This window comes from Ursus arctos, unplaced genomic scaffold (assembly GCF_023065955.2).
Source record: "Ursus arctos isolate Adak ecotype North America unplaced genomic scaffold, UrsArc2.0 scaffold_20, whole genome shotgun sequence".
Lineage (NCBI taxonomy): Eukaryota > Metazoa > Chordata > Mammalia > Carnivora > Ursidae > Ursus > Ursus arctos.
Window position 1 is genome coordinate 20,137,553 of NW_026622875.1, and position 17,967 is coordinate 20,155,519.

Consider the following 17,967-nt stretch of genomic DNA (forward strand, 5'->3'; position numbering starts at 1 on the left):
TGCAAGAGAACGTTGCTGAAATACAATACATTTAGTACATTTGCAATTATATGTTGAAAGAGCACACCATGTACCGGAGACTATCAACCTAGAACAATCAACATCTGAAAAAATTTAGTGAAATTGATGAACTTTAAGGAAAAAGTCCTTTTGGCATCTAGGGAAAAAAGCCCATGTGATTTATAAAGGAAAGAAAGTTATATCTTCATTATGCTTTTCAAGAGTAACTACTTATGTCAAAATAAACTAGAAATGTATGTAAGATAATCAAATAAAGAAAGTTATAAGCCAATAATTTCATTTCCAGAAAAACAGACTATCAAAATATAAAAGGCACAAATTGTTATCAATATTCAAGAACTCAAGAATTTTTCCTTGAGTCCTTCCTGAGCAATCGACTAAAGAACAAGCTTCAGATAATCAAAATGACTAGGAAAGCATTGACATAAGGCCGGAAGGTTTGTATTAAGTATGTAGTTACCCAGGGAGCTGAGACTAAACAAGAGCTAAGAGAGGGTGTAGAATATAATGGCTATATGATCTGACAGCATCGATACAGTATAACTACGTATAGTTGCGCCTTAGGGTTGTTTTTTTTTAAATGGGAAGTTAGAATATAGGGAGGATATGCACAAGTTTTTTAATGTATTGTGTAATTCTTTATGGTGGTACAATCGGTATTATTATTCTGAGGCTACTATATATTTAATAAAGGATAAAACAAATGAGTAATTATGGACTATTCTAATTCTATCATTCCTTATGTCCTTGAGAATCAGAAATTCTTTGAACTTGAATTGGAAGTAACCATAGTAACTCGCGACATATATAACTAGTGGCATGATGAGGCTGGTCTGCACTAGCTGGTGAGAACAGATTGTACACATCTCATCCCAACTCCACGTTCAGTGACTTCTTGTTGACATATCAAAATCAGCCATCATGGGAGTGTTTATACCATGGAAACTGGGAAATGCTACAAATCCAGCTTTAAAAAAAAAAAAGAGTCAGTTGTGGAACACTTAACAGTACCTCATTGGGTTTCGCCGCCCTTGGCACCCAGAGTTTGCTGTTAAAACACCATTTCTCACGAAAAGAAATCAGAGAATTTTGGAGAAATGGTTGGTTTGGGGTCTGAAACAGGCAATGTTCATGATGAGCCTCGAACAAGTTGTCATACAGATGCCAAGGAAGCTATCAAAGATACTGACGTCATTTCACTAGGACTCAGGAGCCAATTTGAAAAGACTCCCACTGACCAAAGATGGTCAGTCTGAGCTTCAACAATGATAATAATTGCAATCAAATTCATTTAAATTCATTACTCTTTAATGATACTTAAACAAAGAATCAATCATTTTCAGAGGATGATGAATCATTTGGAAATCTGGTAAACAGATGAAATAAATCAAGCATTTATCTTGTCTTTCCTATATTGACTATTCCACTGAATATCCCAATGGAATAAATAAAAAATGTCTCTTTGTAAGAGTATTCTACCTAATAAAATTTTATATATATATATATATATATATGTATATACACACATATATATATATGTATATATATATGTATATATATACATATATATATATGATTAGAATTTCACTATTTGCAATCCCCAGTGAGCAAATAGTTACAGGTTTTACACACTAGCGGCTGCTCAGATCACACAAAGAGGCACAACCAGAGATGATGTCCCTTCCTTAGTCTGGCCAAGAGGATGGGAGAGAATGTGAATCCGATCTGATCTCTGGATCCAGCTGGCAATTTACAGGAAAGACCAAGGGCAGGGCTGGGCTGCACATGAGTTTGTGATCAGCAAAATTCAGACCATGGGACACTCCACGGGTCAAATGGCCCAGGTTCTTCAGCAGGTAAATTGTAAAGAAATTAAAAGGGGAATCTACAGATTAAAAGGCATAACACATTTTTTTGAAAAATAGGCAAGACTGAACTGGAGTTGAGTGTAAGAATGCACACTTGAGTGATAAAACGACAATATAAACTCAAGGAAGTGATTAGTATACACGTCGGATGTAGTTCCTCGTGGAGAGGGTGGGGTCTGCATAGGATGAGATACCCTTTCGGGCTGGGAAACAAAGTTCCGTTTCCTGGTCTGGGTGATTTCCTTGCTTTAAAATGATCCATTTGACTGTATGTTGGATTGGTGAGGTTTGATGTATCCCTTTTTCATTCTACAGTATAAATATTTTGTTAAATAATAATAAAGTTCTTGCCCTCAAGGAGCTTAGAGGAAGATGGAGATGTAAACCTTGAGCTTCCAGACGATGTGACGAAGGCTACTAGCCAGATGTATCCACATGGCTACGGAGCAGCCATGGAGCTAGCAGCTCAGCGTGGCAGGTCTGAGAGGGCCACTGCGGGGAAGGGACACACCAGCTTGGCCTTGAAAGGAGAGCCCTTCACCAAATAGAAGAGTAGCAGAGCTCAGAGACCGGGCTGAAGGAGGTTTCGGTCACTCCACGCTGGCTTCCTCCGGGCAGTTCTGCTGACCCGTCAGGTGTTAATGCTGGCATTTGCTACTCTCTTTCTGCCCCAGCGGTTGTTGAGAGCAATTTCCTTGAAGATGGTAGAGGTTAGGTTTGTCAAACAAAGAAGCATATGTTCATCTGTATATGTGAATGGAGGGTTTCTCCCTTGTCCTTATTTTTAAACCATAACTTCGTGGATAGCCTAGAAGGAGGTGCCATCTTGATAGCTTGTTCTTGAAATAGTGTGGCTGCTGCAAAGACAGGCTCCTACTCCTATGTTCTCTGCAAGTGCCTGGTGCAAAGTTGGAAGTCCACCCTCTAGGTAGAGAGAAGAGAGGGATAAAACAGCTCGAAGAGGAAGGCTTCTTGTTTGGACTCTTAAAGCCTTCCTCCAACCTGAACCCTAAGAGAGTAAGTGCTCAATTATGACATCTGATCTATGCAAAGGAAAGAGGGAAAACACTCAATTCGCAAGGCCTCATTTCCTGGGAAACAAGGCAGAAGGGGTGTGATTTGTGTATTGGAATCAAAGAGTGATAGGGTGTGTGAAATGTGGGGTGCCCTCTGCTAGTTTTGTTCATGGATGCTGTGTAAACAACAGTGTGGGGACTCAGCAAGTCAATAGCAAGTGGGACCTAGTTTTCTGCAGGAATGTATGGGCGTGGAGGGCAAGGTGACTTCCACTATGGGATGTACTTATCCTTCCCCACCCACCTGTCATTGATTCCTGACCATATGGTGGCAAGCCAGCACTGAAAGCTAAATGCCCCCTGGAAAAGGGGGTAAGAATAGATTAGAAGAGGGGCACCTGGGTGGCTCAGTTGGTTAAGCGTCCAACTCTTGGTTTCAGCTCAGATCAGGATCTCAGGGTCGTGAGATTGAGCCCTGAGTCGGACTCCACACTCAGCAAGGAGTCTGCTTAAGATTCTCTCTCTCTCTTCCTCTCTCCCTTCTCTTCTCACCTCCACACACTCTTTCTCTCTCTCTCTTTCTCACTCAAATAAATAAATAATTCTTTTTTTTTAAAGAATAGGTAAGAAGAGAATTGAAAAACCATCTGTTTACACATTTCTTGATCTGTAAAATGGGGCTATAATTCTCACCTACAGCTGTACGAAGAAAATAAGACATATAGAAATGCTTTATAAATGAAAGAGTTCGGGGTATATTCTTGAAAAGCCTATACAGAGATAAACGTACTTTTGTTCTTCACACAGCTATGCAGTGATGAGTACTTCATCCATAAAATAAGACCATGTATCAAGTTTATACATACAAACACATGCGAACACTCCCACTACACAGAGTCTTCCTACACAAGCGCAGACATGATGCTTCATTAATTCCCTCAGGTGTAACGTCATCAAGGCTTCATCTTTTTGAGCCAACTACTTGATCCATCCCCCAGACAAGACGGACGTTTGGCAGAGGCCATTACATTAGATAGAACTGGGTTCTGGGCCAGATGGGCCTATCTTATACCTGCCCTCACCCTAAAAATAATGGCTTTGTAAACATAAGAGACCATGTTCTTTTTCTTCCTATTTAAAATTTCAATCTCCTATGGAGGGCAACAGTCCAGAGAGAGAACATCGTGTTCCATCCTTGCCCAATCACCAGTCATCTGGGGCGCTTAAACACGGACTCTGTAAAATACAGAGTCCCAGGCCACTTCCTAGACCTGCCAAAACAGAATCTCCAGGGGAGGACTTGGAAATCTGAATTTTTAACAAATTTCCAAGATGATCTTCATGATGAGGCGAGTTTAGAGAAAGCCAAGATAGAACAGAGCTCTTAAGGGCCCTCGGAGATTTTTAAAGAGGGCCAGAGGGAGGGAGTGTGTTAGTCTGCCCAGGCTGCCATAAAACATACCATAGACCAGGTGGCTTACACAACAGATACTGATCTTCTCACAGTTCTAGAAGCTGGAAGTCTGAGATCAGGGTGCCAGTATGATTGGGCTCTGGTGAGAACTCTCTTCTGGGCTTGAAGATGGTCACCATCTCACTGTATGCTCACTTGACCTCTTCTTTGTAGACATGTGGAAAGAAAGCAAGCAAACCCTGGTATCTCCTCTTATAAGGGCAGTAACCCCAACACGGGGGGCCACCCTCATGACCTCATCTAACACTAATTACCTCCCAAAGGCCCCATCTCCAAATACAATCACATCGGAGGTTAAGGCTTCAATGTATGAATTTGGGAAGAATGCAAACATTCAGCCCATGGTAGGGCCATGGGGCTTAGTCCCCTCGAAGGGGCAGACATTCTTTCGTGGAACTGGATCTTTGCTTGGGGTTTTGCATCTCTCCAGGCTACAGGGGACTATGTCATAGGAAACACAGGCGTGAGCAAGCTGCAGACTCATTAGTTTTGGCAACTTACAATGGGTAAAACACAAGGCTTTAAAATAATTAAAACAAAAACTAACAAACAAAAACAGAAAGAAATCAACATTACCAGGAATTTTGGATGTTAGTTCAGTTAAGCACTAAATTTAGCTCTGGACCTTCTGATAACTCAGACCACAGAAGAAAATGGCATCTGTCAATTGTCTTCTTTAGTGCATGCATGCATTAAACTCTGGGTAGAATCCTAGCTTTTATTTACATCTCCGGAACCAAACTGCTATTCCCAAACCTATGCCCTTTGCATAGGAAAAGTCATTGTTTTTTTCCCCCAGAGCTTCACATTTCATCTCGATACATTTCTAGCTTATTAGAGAAGCAAAACTAGCTGCACCAAAAATACCCAATGGGGAATCTGCCTCCCCAAACATACACTAGAACCTGATGAAAAAAATAACACATTTTGCAAAATCAGCAGTTGGGGTTTTTTTGTAGATCAAAAGAGTTTTCTTACTCTTTAATAATTTAGGTAACCCTGGAGATCCAGCCACTTTCCAGACATTGCTCAGCAATAAAGAACTCTGAAAATCACTGATTCCTCAATTCCAAATCAGTCGTCCAATCAGATGAGACCTGTTACTCAGTGTCTCTGGAGCAGAAGAAAGATGCCCCGTGCGATGGAAACGTCCTTGATCCCAGGCCCAACTCTGACGCTAACTCTCTGGCTAGGTTCCACTGAGCAAGTTTTTTCCCCTCTCCATATCTGTCATCTCCATTAATTCAGCAGCTATTTCTTGAACATCTAAAATGTGCCAAGCACTGTGTCCAGGTGAATGGGACAACCCCGCCCTCAAGGAGACCAACCACAGTCTGGAGACAAGGGAGCTTTCCATTCTAAATGCAGTTGTCCATTTCCTTGCGTGGCACGTACAACAAAAACAAACACGTGAGCATATGAGGGAACAAACGAATGAGTAAAACACAAGATTATTTTAAACCACTTTATTTCATGCCATTCCCACTCTTTTTATGGTCCCTTCATCCTAATAACTCAGGTCCATGAGGTCCATCTTCAACTTAACCTTTCTTAGCCTTTTATCCTCAGAAAAACCTCCTTCGTTGGCTATAACCTGCCCCCTTTGTCTTCTCTTGTCAAGTCACTCAGCATCTACTTCCCTCACTCATATTTTCTAGATCAGAAATTCAGCAAACATCCCCTGAGCACATAATAGATGGCAAGCACTGGGCAAACCAAGAAGTTCAGCACAGATTCTGAGCCACGTCTGCCGTGGCTCCTCGTGGTGCTTGGCGAATCCCACTCGCGGCCCCACCGAGCGTGCCTCACGCCTTTGACTCACAGCTACCGAGACACCGGACAGCCAAAATGGCACCGGGAGCTTCCTAGGAGAGTCCTACATGAACAAATTCTGACCACCTCTCACCTACTACCTCATGCTAGCTGCCCGTACAACAAATTTTCACCCTAATAGCCACTTTTGGTGTAGCTATTTCCCACCTACGACCTAGCCTGTGAGTCCCGAGGCCACACCAAATGCCCAGAGTGCCATTTTTCTCATCTCTACCCTCAGTCTCGTTTCCCCGTTGTTATCCCAACAGCGATTGAGACACCAATTCCTCAGAAGTAGCACTTAGAGAATAAATCTTTCAAATAAAATAAACAGCATTTGAATAGCACGTAGGGTTTAAAACCATTTTTACATACTGTTATTTCCCATCAGTATTCACAGCAATACTTGAGGCTCACGTGGGTGAATAAGCAGACCACAGTTCCTACGGTCAGTAAAGCGGCAGAGTTGGCCGTTAGGCCGAGGCGTTCTGAGTCGAAAATCCCAGACCCTGTCCAGAAGAGGTTAAATGGTACCCCACTTGGTCCAGGCCCCACATCCACAAAAAGCTACAAATTTCATCGTGAAGTGTTCACTCCAATAACATTACACGTAAAGAGATACCCCCTCAGGATTAAAAGAAAAAAATGTTCATTACACAATTCTAAATTTGCGCTTTACCTTTGTAACATTATTGTGGCATTTGGGCACTTTTATTTTTCAATATCCTGAGACCCTCCAACAGTGGAAGTTGCCCAGACCTCTCTGAAACAATTAGAACCTTGACGAGCCTCTTCATTTTGTTTTTAATGACGTCTCTAGAAATGTAGCTTGCCTACTGTCACTTTTCCATCTTGAAATGAAATTGGCTGGATTTTCCTTGATTTACACTCCAGTTGCACATGTATGTTACCCACCTCGCCTCCCCCAAAGAAGTATTTTTTCGCTGACCTACACACACCATAAACGCTAATAAGACCACGTGTCCTCATGCGCCCCTGTGTGAGAGGGTCCGCAGCTCGCCAGCAGGGATGGGGTCTGCAAGCTTTTCTCTCTAGAGGACCAGCTGGTCGCATGCATGATTCTGCCCTGATGATTTCTCTTTTGCTAGCAATGTTGGTGGTGGATTCAAATAGCCACGGGAGCCTCTGGATTATTTAAAATCATTCTATCTCTAGGCCTCGATTCCTCCATCCATAAAATAAAGGAAATAACAATCTGTAATAAAAATTAATGGAAGACCATCACAGGATTTCCAGGGTCACAGATACACTCAAAAGATGTTACAGGAAATGCCAGGCTCTGAATTTCAGTATCTCCCCCGGTCCTTCGCTGAGCACAACAGCCACCCATCTGAAAGGAATTGTCAAGTTTTCCATTTGCAGTTGGAATTATAGACTCCCTTACGCATCTTTTCAGTCGCTCTCCTTGCATCATAACTAGGCTATGTTCAGGAGCATTCCCTGCTCTATCATCACTTTGGTGGTGAAGGATTTGAAGCCGGAGGCAACAAGATTTCTGGTCCCTGGAGTCCGCCTCTTCCCTTTGTCTTCCCATGCCCAGGGCATCACAGGAATGACAGGGCGCTGTCCAGCTATAGACGGGCTCCAGGAGAGCCGTCTCCAAGATCTCCTCGTGTCTCAATGCCTGCAGGTGACTTCGGATCTTCCCAAACCAACCAATGTTAACCGGTTTCCATTTTTTTCCCCTTTTCCTATTTATTATAGCTTTTCAGAAAGTTGATGAGGTGAAATATTCTCCAGCAGAGGAAATAATATAAAGCTTAAAAGTTGTGTCTGATGGAATGGTGAAATAATTCCACTACTTTCCTTTGAGCAAAAAAAAAAAAGAAATAATAAGGCAACAGGAGGCAGCCCCTAGGGGTTTCACTATTGCTAGATTGGAGGGAAACATAAGGGCTTCAGATGCACAGGGTTTTCTTTTAACTTGTTAGAGCATTTTGGGATGAAGAGATAAGAAAGGCAGGTGCTAGACAATTGAATGAACCTGGCACCAGCTTATTTACATAATTTTGTATAGAGACGCATTGATGTATGAAGTATAAAGTGACTGTGTTGAATAGTGAAAATAAAGTATTTTGGAAAACAATCCATGTTCACTACCCAGTTCTAAAATGACTGAACATTTTATGAAATACCTCTTGCTTCTTTGTGAAAATTACTGGTGGTTTAAGCTACGCGTGTAGTTTTAAGAAAACACAATCCTTTCTGCTATTGTTTAAGATCATTCTTTTTCTTTTTTTTTTTTTTTAAGATTTTATTTATTTATTTGACAGAGAGAGAGACAGCCAGCAAGAGAGGGAACACAAGCAGGGGGAGTGGGAGAGGAAGAAGCAGGCTCATAGTGGAAGAGCCTGATGTGGGGCTCGATCCCATAACGCCAGGATCACACCCTGAGCCGACGCTTAACCGCTGTGCCACCCAGGCGCCCCTAAGATCATTCTTAAGCAATGCATTCTCAAACAGATGAGACATTGAGGGAGGGAGGGGAGAAGAAGGGGAACGTTTATCCCTCTCTCTGACGTCGGCTGGCCCAGTCCCCATTTCTTTTTGATTAAAGGCTACCAGGAGGGCTGGAGAAGTGTGTGGAGCAAAGATTATAAACAGCACTTTTTGCAGGCCAGATTGCCTCCTAAATGAGGGAGTAGGGGATTTAAAGGTGAACGTAACTGTCTCGCCGCATGCAAAGGTTTTGCTGTGTGGGAAACTAAATTCTAACTTCCTTTTGGCAAGAATTCCTTGACAGGTCTTGCAGATATCTGAAACCAATTTTAACCCACGCTGGTCCTCCGCTGACCACAACATTACCTGAATGGTGCGGTCCAATTTCCAGGCTGCTCACCAGTCCACAGGCCTACGGGGTGAGTAACTACCCTGAGCGGGACAGGCTTGGTGGATGCCGAGGAGCCCAAGAACCTCAGAGCTATTCCTCCCCAGCTTGAGGAGGAAGCATTTTAAAATTCACTGCACCAAGAGGCATTTCTCTTTTCTTTTCAGATGTTGCCGATTCGGGCTCATTCTTCTTTTAAAAATGCAATTTTTTATTGTGACCAATATTTTTAACCATAAAATGAATTTAGAAAATGCAAAAGAAGTAACATGTCCTCCCAAACTGCTGTCTTTTGAGGTTTTGAATATTAAGCCTGTGCTTTATAGCTCAAGGGAGTGGAGTAAAAACTGCTGAGAAGCAATTAGAATCATTACCAGCAAACCAGCGTCAGGAACTGGAGAGCGACTGTGGCACCCTTAGAGGTTGCCCGGCCGGCCACCCCCTCGCAGAAACAGAGAAAAATGCATCTCAGATGTGCTCTGGGCACAACGGCCGAAGGCACTGGTTCTCAAAGTGTGTCCCCAGACCAGCAGCCTCAGCATAACTTGGGAACTTGCTAGAAATGCAAATTATCAGCCCCCCACCCCCCACTGTCACCTCAGAACTCTGAGCTTGAGGCCCAGCCTCTGTGCTTCAGTGAACCTTCCAAGTGATTCTGGTACAGCCTAATGTTGGAAACCACTGACCTCGGTCACCTAGCCAAGGCCGCTTCTGTGAGTAACTTTGTGTGGTCTTCCCAAAGCCAACGGAAGAAGACTTGAGATCTTAATTCTTTCCTTCAAGGAAAGCTCCGTCTGGGGAAAACCATGTTGGCCGGATCTAGTCAATTGCTCCCATTCTGTACTATCATGACTTCCAACCATGGGTAGCTTTCTGACACTCATCCCAAGACACATGCTGTGAGGACACACTTTTCAAATAAAATACAACAGAAACTGCATTTTGAGAGTTTAGTGATGGGCATGAGTGTCAGAAAGCCAATGTTGAGAGTCATTCCATACACCAAGGTGCCCCCCTAACTGCTAACTGCTCTCAGCCTGGTTAGGGAGCAGTTCAAGAAACCCACCGAGTTGTATTTTAACTCCCCTAACCCAAGGAGGTACTCCGGGAGCACCTGCTCTCTACCAGCTCTCCCATCGGGCCTGCAGGCGTCAGGTGGCTGCGTCCCAGGGCGGGTCTTCCGTGGGAAATGCCCCACCACGTCCCCAGCCACGGGAAGGCAGTGTCTGCCTCAGCAGAACCTCAGCCAGGGAAACCAGGGCCGTTGAGAAGGGAAAACAAGCACCCAGTGTTCTTACAGTAGAAGACAGCTCTTGTTTTCTTCATCGTGAAATCACTTCTCTCTCTTCCCAAATTGCAGGAACAGCTCAAAGAGGACGATGTGGAATGCATTGTGAATCAGGACCAACTGGCCATGAGTTACCAGGAGCAAGCCACCTCACCCTGCAGCCCTCCTGCGAGCCTGGGTCTGGACCGGAAAGCTTCCCCGCAGACTCCAAGCAAAGACAACATTTACGAGGGGGACCTCGGCTTGGGAGGCTACGAACTCAAGCTTGAGCAGACCCCGGGTCAGTCCCAGCTGAACTAATGGTGAACGATGCAGGTGTAATCCCAAGTCATGAGGGGCTCACAGAGGAATAGGAGCCAAGCTGGGGAGGCAGTGCAGGGGAGAGGCTGGACGGTGCAGTCAGGGCAGACATTGGAGAGAATCAAAACCTTGTCACAAGTATCCTCTGGTGCCTGAAGAAGTGAGAGTTTATTATCATCCTTCTATACTATGCAACTGAATTTAAGTTTTTGACAGCAGCCATTTTCATTAGTGAATGGGGGTGGGTGGAGAAGGGAGGGAGTCGGGAGTCTAGCTGCTGCAAGGATGGAACAGAGGTGCTGGGTCTGCAGGGGTTTCTTTTCGGTATGTAGCTCTCCAGGCCCCTCACTTCGATTTCAGATGTTATTCCTTTCATTAGGGAGAGTTTGAAAATCAGAAAAAAAGTTTCTGAGCATAAACCTGTGGGCTCCTAAGCTGAAGGAAATGCCAGTTATTTAGTAAGTGAAATTGTTATATCACAAAGACCTAGACGCCCACTTGTTCCTAATGACTTCAGGGCCATTTGCGAAGCCCACACAAAGGGATCGATACCACTGTCGATGGCCTCACAGCACCCATGCTGGGTGCTGACCCACTGTTCTGCTGGCGTTCTTTTCAAGCCGCTTCTCCTACTGAAGGAAGGGGGTGCTTACAGCTGGGCGTATGCTGCACCCAAGCAGCTCTGCTTTCCAACTTGGTAGGACCCCTTCCAGAGAGAGCTGTTTTCTTTCCCCCTACTATATTTTATCTGAAGAATGAGCCTTCCTGTCCCTGCTTGCATTTGAATCACTTCCTGGCCCTGTGGCTGGTTCCCTCTGTCTGCTGGGTAACGAGATTCTGCTGTACAGGTTGGTCTCCACATGGCAGGAGCCAGTGCAGGCGTCCCGACCTGTCCTCCGGTCCCAACCCTCACAGCTGCTGAGCAAAAGCAGAAGCTAGCGGAGCAGAGCTGATGATGCGGAGACCATACCGAGGAGTCAGGGACGCAGCATCACGACCCCCCTTACGAGAGGTGGCGCATGGCCCATGACAGAGAGACCAACACAATAGCTTTTAATTCAGCTGCATGACCTGTGCCTTTTAAGCCATAAAGATACCTCAAGCCTAGCTTCTCTTGAAATACAGATGTGTTAATATTAGATTCCAAAAAAGCAGGCTCCAGTCTTCGGTGCCCAGGCTCTGATGGGTCTGCTTCTGAAGGAGGTAGGGAGTGATGTCTTCCTCAGGCCCAAAGCTCGGAAGTAACATATGCTTTGCTAACCAGTTGTTAGGCTCTTAACCATGGCGGTGTCAGGCACACTGCTATGCACAGCGATTTTCTTACTTTCCGAACAGTACAGGGCACAAATTGTTTTGTACTCCGCTAAGTATAATCTGGTCATTCCAGGTAAATATGGCAAATGGCAAAGCATGAAGTTTTCTAACGTGACTTAATCCTAATAAACTTTTGTTATAAAGTATGATCGTGTTGGCCAATGTTTTATTTAAAGGCATTTTTTCTGCCCATGCCAATTGGCAGTTCGAAGCCTTTATACTTGAAATGTCAGATGAAGCAGGCCCTGAAAGATAGCATAAGAGAGCTGCAAGGGTCCTACGGCCCTGCAAGAGCCACGGGGGCTGGCACACCAAGCCACTGAAGGAACAGAAGAGAGCGCCACTGGGCTCGGAGGACATGGCAGCCAGAGACGGGACAGCTAAGGCAGGCAGAGTGGAACAGCCTCCTCCCTTCACACTGCTGGCGCCCAGAAATCATGAAGAGCTTCAAAACCAGAGGGAGGGGGTACTGGAGGAGAAGAAGAGAAAGGAAAGTCAGAAGATAAGGCTTCATCTCATTTCTGCCCTTATCCTGCGAAAGGAAGAGATGAGAACGTGGGTGGGTGGGTGTGTGTGTGTGTGTGTGTGTGTGAAAAACACACCAGGGAAAGAGAAGATCCTCTCAAAACAGACAAATGTTAGTGAGGGCAGGAGTGGAGAGAAGGGAGAGAAATTTGACCTATGAGGTGGAAATGAGAAGGCGGGGAGGGCAAGGTACACGATCTCTGGCCAGCAGCAGCTCGCTGAGAGGGCGGAGCAGAAACAACCTCCAGCTCACAGGAAAGCCCCTTCCTGCCTGGAAAAAACTCTTTCCAGCTGAACACCGGGAACTATTACTAACAAGGGGAAGGAGAAGCTGTTTAATCAGGGGGGTAGGGGGGCACTTAGCCCCCTGACTCCAGGTGCAGAAAATATTGTGAGTCTGAGGAAACTGTGCCCTGTCCAATCCGGTAGACCTGGTAGGCCGTGTTCTAGTTTCAAGACGCCATTACCAGCCTCCTTCCCTCTGAATCAGCCCGAGACCCAGAAGGAGGCTTGCAAGTGTCCCAGTTAGCAAGTCATAAAACCAAATTCCCTTTATGCTCCTGTTGTGAGGGATAATAATTTATGATCTTAAGATCTTGTGCTTTGATTAGCAGCACGAGGACTGTGAAATTCAAACCTATTATTTACTGCCAGTTTCTAATGAATAATAAAGGCAAAGCTTTATTCAAGCCACTAATGCTTGCACTCATTATTAGAGCTTTAAAGAGGACCCTAATTAATTAATTGACTGATGGCTTTTCCTTGAGCTTCTTACCATGTGTGCCTCACACATACATACACACACACAGAATTCCACTCACTGTCAGGCTCCCAGCTAGACCCTCTGTAGTGTCCCCCTGGTCCTCAGTACATGTCTGAGCAAGTCAGAAGCCTGGTGGCAAGTGCCATGAAGGTCTTCATTCATGAAGTTTCTAGAAACTTCTTGGAGAGCAATTTAATAATATAAATCAAAGCTGAAAATTCAAATACCCTTTGACCGACCAATTTCGTGTGCAGAACTTTTATTCTAGACATTTGAGAATATTATACAGATAAAGAGTATTTACTGAAACAACTTTAATTGCCTTCCCAGTTAAATAAAACACAGCACAGCCATCTCACAACACAGCATCACGTGTACTGATGTAGAATGATCTCCAGGATCTGTTTTTAAATAAAAATAGCAAGGGGCAGAACAGAGTGCATGGTATGCTGCCATTCTGGAAGATTAAAGAAGAAATCGGTAGTATAATTGCCTCTTAAGAACTGAGGGAAGACTTAATTTATCACTTCTGTACCTTTGGGGTTTTGTATGCTATAGATTAATTATTTATTCAAAAACAAATTAAATAATAATAAGAGTCCCATGAAATAACTCACTGAAGTACTGAACTACAATAGGAAGTGGAATAAAAACCAGAAAATGTGTTATTTTCACCATGATCTTTGAGACCTTGAGAACATAAAGTGTAGCATCAATAGTGCCAATACCTTCTGGGTTTACTCATCCGCATCACCCAACACACATGTATGCAAACCATGCAAAAGGTCTTTAAGATTTAAAGACAAATATGACTCAGTCCTATCTATCAAATAACTAGTAGAAGAAGACAGACTGCTAAAAAACAGGAGACTCCTTATAAGACACCGAAACATACAGTCAAGCTGTAGTAAACAAAACTGTGTGGTATTCACCCAGAAAATAAGAAAAGAGATCATTACTATAAACTATAGAAGCAGACTCATAAATATAGTTAGAAATTTAGTTCATAAAAAAATGGCACTGTAATCTGGGCTAGGAATAAATGGGCTATCATTCACCAAGCAGTGCGTACAAATTGAAATTTCTCATGACAAAGACAATAAATAAAATTTTAAGACAAACTTGGAGAAATACACGCACACGCATATGTACATACTTTTGTGTGTGTGTGTGCATATCACACTAAGGATTATTCTTCAAAATATACAAAGAACTCCTATCAATGCATGAGAAATGAAAAACAAACTTTCAAATATAAAAATATGAAAAGAATATATACCTAACACATATACCTTCTATCCAGACTTCTACTCTTAGGCATCTCTATAGAAAAGAAGTACTTGGCATCTATGCATAAGGAAGCATATAAAATGGTACTCATTGTGGCACTGTTACTGTCAATATTGGGGAGGAAGATATCCGTCGATAGCAGAAGAGTTAACCACAATACTCTCATACTAGGAAATTCTCTGCACAACTGCACTCTGTGTGGAATGGGTCCATATGTATGCACTCACATGGAAACATTTCCAAGATAAGTTGTTGATGGAAAAAATAGTCTGGAATGATCTACCACAGACTGATAACTAAGAGGGGAGTGAGATTACAAGGGCTGAATTTGGTTTATCCACATTATTTTTGATTTTTATAATGATACCATATTCATGTATGGTCAGTTCTGAGAGTGGCCCTGGCTTCAAGATGGGGGAGGGGGAGCAAGACATAGTCAAGAAAGGCTTTAAGGAAAAAGTTACACATGAGATCTTGAAAGATGAGAGGGTTTGACCAAGCAGATATGATTGGAGCTGGTCTGTGGGGAGGAGGTGAGACTGATGACTAGAACACGGGAAGAGCATTCCATTTGAAGGGAACAGCATGGGCAGAGACAAAGGTCTGTGAAGCAACCTGGCACATTAGAGGAACTATAAGTTATCCCACATGGCTCCCTTATAGGTTGTTTGTCTTTGAGAGTAGTAAAATGGAAGAATAAGAGATCATTCTGGAAGTGGAGATCAAACTAAGGTGTCTGAGCCACGATCTTGTGAGAATGGGGAGCTATTGAAATATTTTAAAAAGGAAAGACAATTACATGGATTGTGGGGACGGAGTACAAGTCAGCTAGAGGGGGTATGAATAGCCCAGTTGGGATGCTATTTCAATAGCCCAGGAGAGAGATGATGAGAAACTTAAATAAGACAGAATCAGGGAGGATGGGATAAATTTCAGAGCTAGAATCTACAGAGTTAACAACTGATGGGCTATGGAAAGTGAGGAAGCTGGAGGAGCCCAGGATGACCCCAAGCTTAAGGCTTAAATGATAGCAGATTGATGGTTCCATTCATCGAGGGTGTTGGGAAGAGGAACAGATTTGGGGAAAAGCCAACAAATTCAGCTCCGGACACATTGAGCCTGGGGTTCTCATGGAGAACTGCATGGATATGTCCAGATGTTATTTACATGGATCTGAAGCTTAAGGATAAGGTCTAGCCTGGAGATGTATATTTGGAGGGATGAGATGTGCATCACAGCTTCACCAAAGAATTTTTCAAATACCACATGAACTTCCTCCCCTTTCTCTAACTGGTGAAAAGAAATTCTGGTACACCCTCCCCATAAAAGGATCATGCCAGAATCTTTGCAAGGGTACGCATATTTATCTTCAAAGTCACCATAGATGATTTTCATTCAAACCCTGGGGGAGGACCACTGACAAGAAAAAGAAAGAGGGAACAGCACAGAGAACTGGGGAGTGCTAAATCCAGTGGATGGACAGAGTATGCACCTGGGAAACAAGACTTGGAGAATCGCTTACATGGAGATCTGGCACTCCCGTGGGACAAGGGTTAGATACAGGAAAAGGATGATTTCTGCTGTTACTGTGCTTGTCGCCTTACACAACTAACCATCCTAGCTTTCCTCAGCTCTGATGGCCAAGTCCACTTGTCAACTAGGCTAGGATATAATCCCCAGTTATTCAATCAAGCACTAATCTAGGTGTTGCTATGAATGTATATTTTGTAGGTGTAATTAACATCCATAATTGGTTGACTTCAAGTAAAAGGGATGATACTACATAATCTGGGCCCGCCTGATTGAATCGGTAGAAAGGCCTTAAGAGCAGAACTGAGGCTTCTGGGAAGAAGGAGAAATTCTGCCTTAGTATTGTAGTTTCAGCGCATACCAGAGGGTTCCAGACTGCCCATTCTGAAGGCTTGTCCTAGGCTGAGATTTTTCTTCCCTCATCTCCTCCCTATCTCCCTCTAGACTGGAACAGAAGGACAAAGTTTATAAGAGGAATGCTCACACAAAATTAAGCAAAGAGATTATTTGCTGAATTCAAATGGTTTTGGAAGGAGTGCTTCAGGGATTTGTTCCTAAAACACACACAGCATGCTATATATTCTGATTTACTCCTACCCTTCTCCATCTGTAGCCCAGTTCAAGGATAACTACTGTTCAGAGAATGGCCCTGAAGGAAAATCTCAAAGTACTTGTGAGATCAGCGAAGAAGCTTTTCAGGTGTTTGTTACTCAGAGCGGGGCACTGTTAGGCTAGGTGTAGCGGAGGTTGCAAGGAGTGAGCAGCTTACCAGTGGAAGGTTCCATATATCTCCCAAATATTGTCCATCAGCCTGTCATTCATTCAGTTTGACATTTATTAAACCCTTACAATGTACTGCTGATAATCAAGGTTAGGAATTGCTGAGGTCAGCATCATTAATGGGATAAATAAAGATGGAACAGATGACCAATGGTAGAGTCCAGGAAGCACATCAAGCTAGAGACATCTTGGCTCACCTCATCACACGGATTGATTAGTTTTAGCCAGGAGTGGGGAGGAGGAGAGCCAGCCTGAGGGAAAGGAGGGGAAAGGACCATCTGAACTGCCCTACAGGGGTCAGCTTCTCTGCAGGACACCATCCTCCTGCAGGCTCCCCACCCCTGTAACTGGTCAATGGGAGCAGAGTGCCTCAGCAGGGATTTAGTGCGAGAGATCAGCTTCAAATGCCCTCTACTTCCGAACGTGGCCTAAGGCAATGCAGTCTTCCCAGGAAACTCTCCAGCTCTCAGTTAAGCAAAATTACCTCCCTGAAACCCCATTGTCCACTCCTCATCTTGCAGATGCAGGCATTCAGGATATGCTAATTTAACAGAACTGAAGTGAATTAAATCCTGGCTAGGTAGAGCTCTAATGTACCTGGCAAAGAAAAGGAAAAAAATGACCCTTTGATATGCGCCTCGCTTTTCTGTCTGTGATATCTCATTTCACCCTCATGACAGCCCCAGGAACATCACATTTCCAGTCCTGCTTTCTGTGCATGGAACTGGGAGACAGAGATGTTAAGCCCTTGGCCTAAGATCACACGGTTGATTAACGGCAGAAGGGAGTTTTGAACCCAGAGCTGTCCAGCTCCAAAGATCGTGATTATTTCCCCTATACCAGACTGCAGGCAGAATTAGCAGTACGCACTAGGAACCCCTGATGCCCAGCCCTGGGGACAGGAAACTACACAGATACACTCAGCCCCCTAGGGGTTTGCAATGGAGAGACCGGAGAAGGACCACACAGAGAGAAGTGTGAACCAAAGCGAGCTGGGAGGCCCTGGACTTCCAGGCCCTGGATTAGTCAGGACTGATTTGGTACCAAGAGGCAAAACTCTAGATCAAAGTAGCTGAAGGAGGAAGTCTTCACTTGTGTACCTTAGACTCCAGGAGTCGAAGTTGGCTTTGACGCAGCT

The 17,967-nt window shown here is 43.9% G+C and overlaps 1 protein-coding gene across 2 annotated transcripts in view; it reads left to right on the top strand.

Annotated features, from left to right (window-relative positions):
- Positions 1-17,967, top strand: part of SLC9A9 (solute carrier family 9 member A9) — a 549,652-nt gene that overhangs the window by 525,471 nt on the left and 6,214 nt on the right. Inside the window, exons 15-16 of one of the 2 annotated variants that reach the window (XM_026497205.4) lie at positions 8,965-9,070; positions 10,400-10,607. In XM_026497205.4, the coding sequence (XP_026352990.1) occupies positions 8,965-9,070; positions 10,400-10,607 (314 nt within the window). Of the gene's footprint in view, positions 1-8,964; positions 9,071-10,399; positions 12,086-17,967 lie in introns of those variants that run through there. The other variant, XM_026497204.4, reaches the window with a different exon arrangement.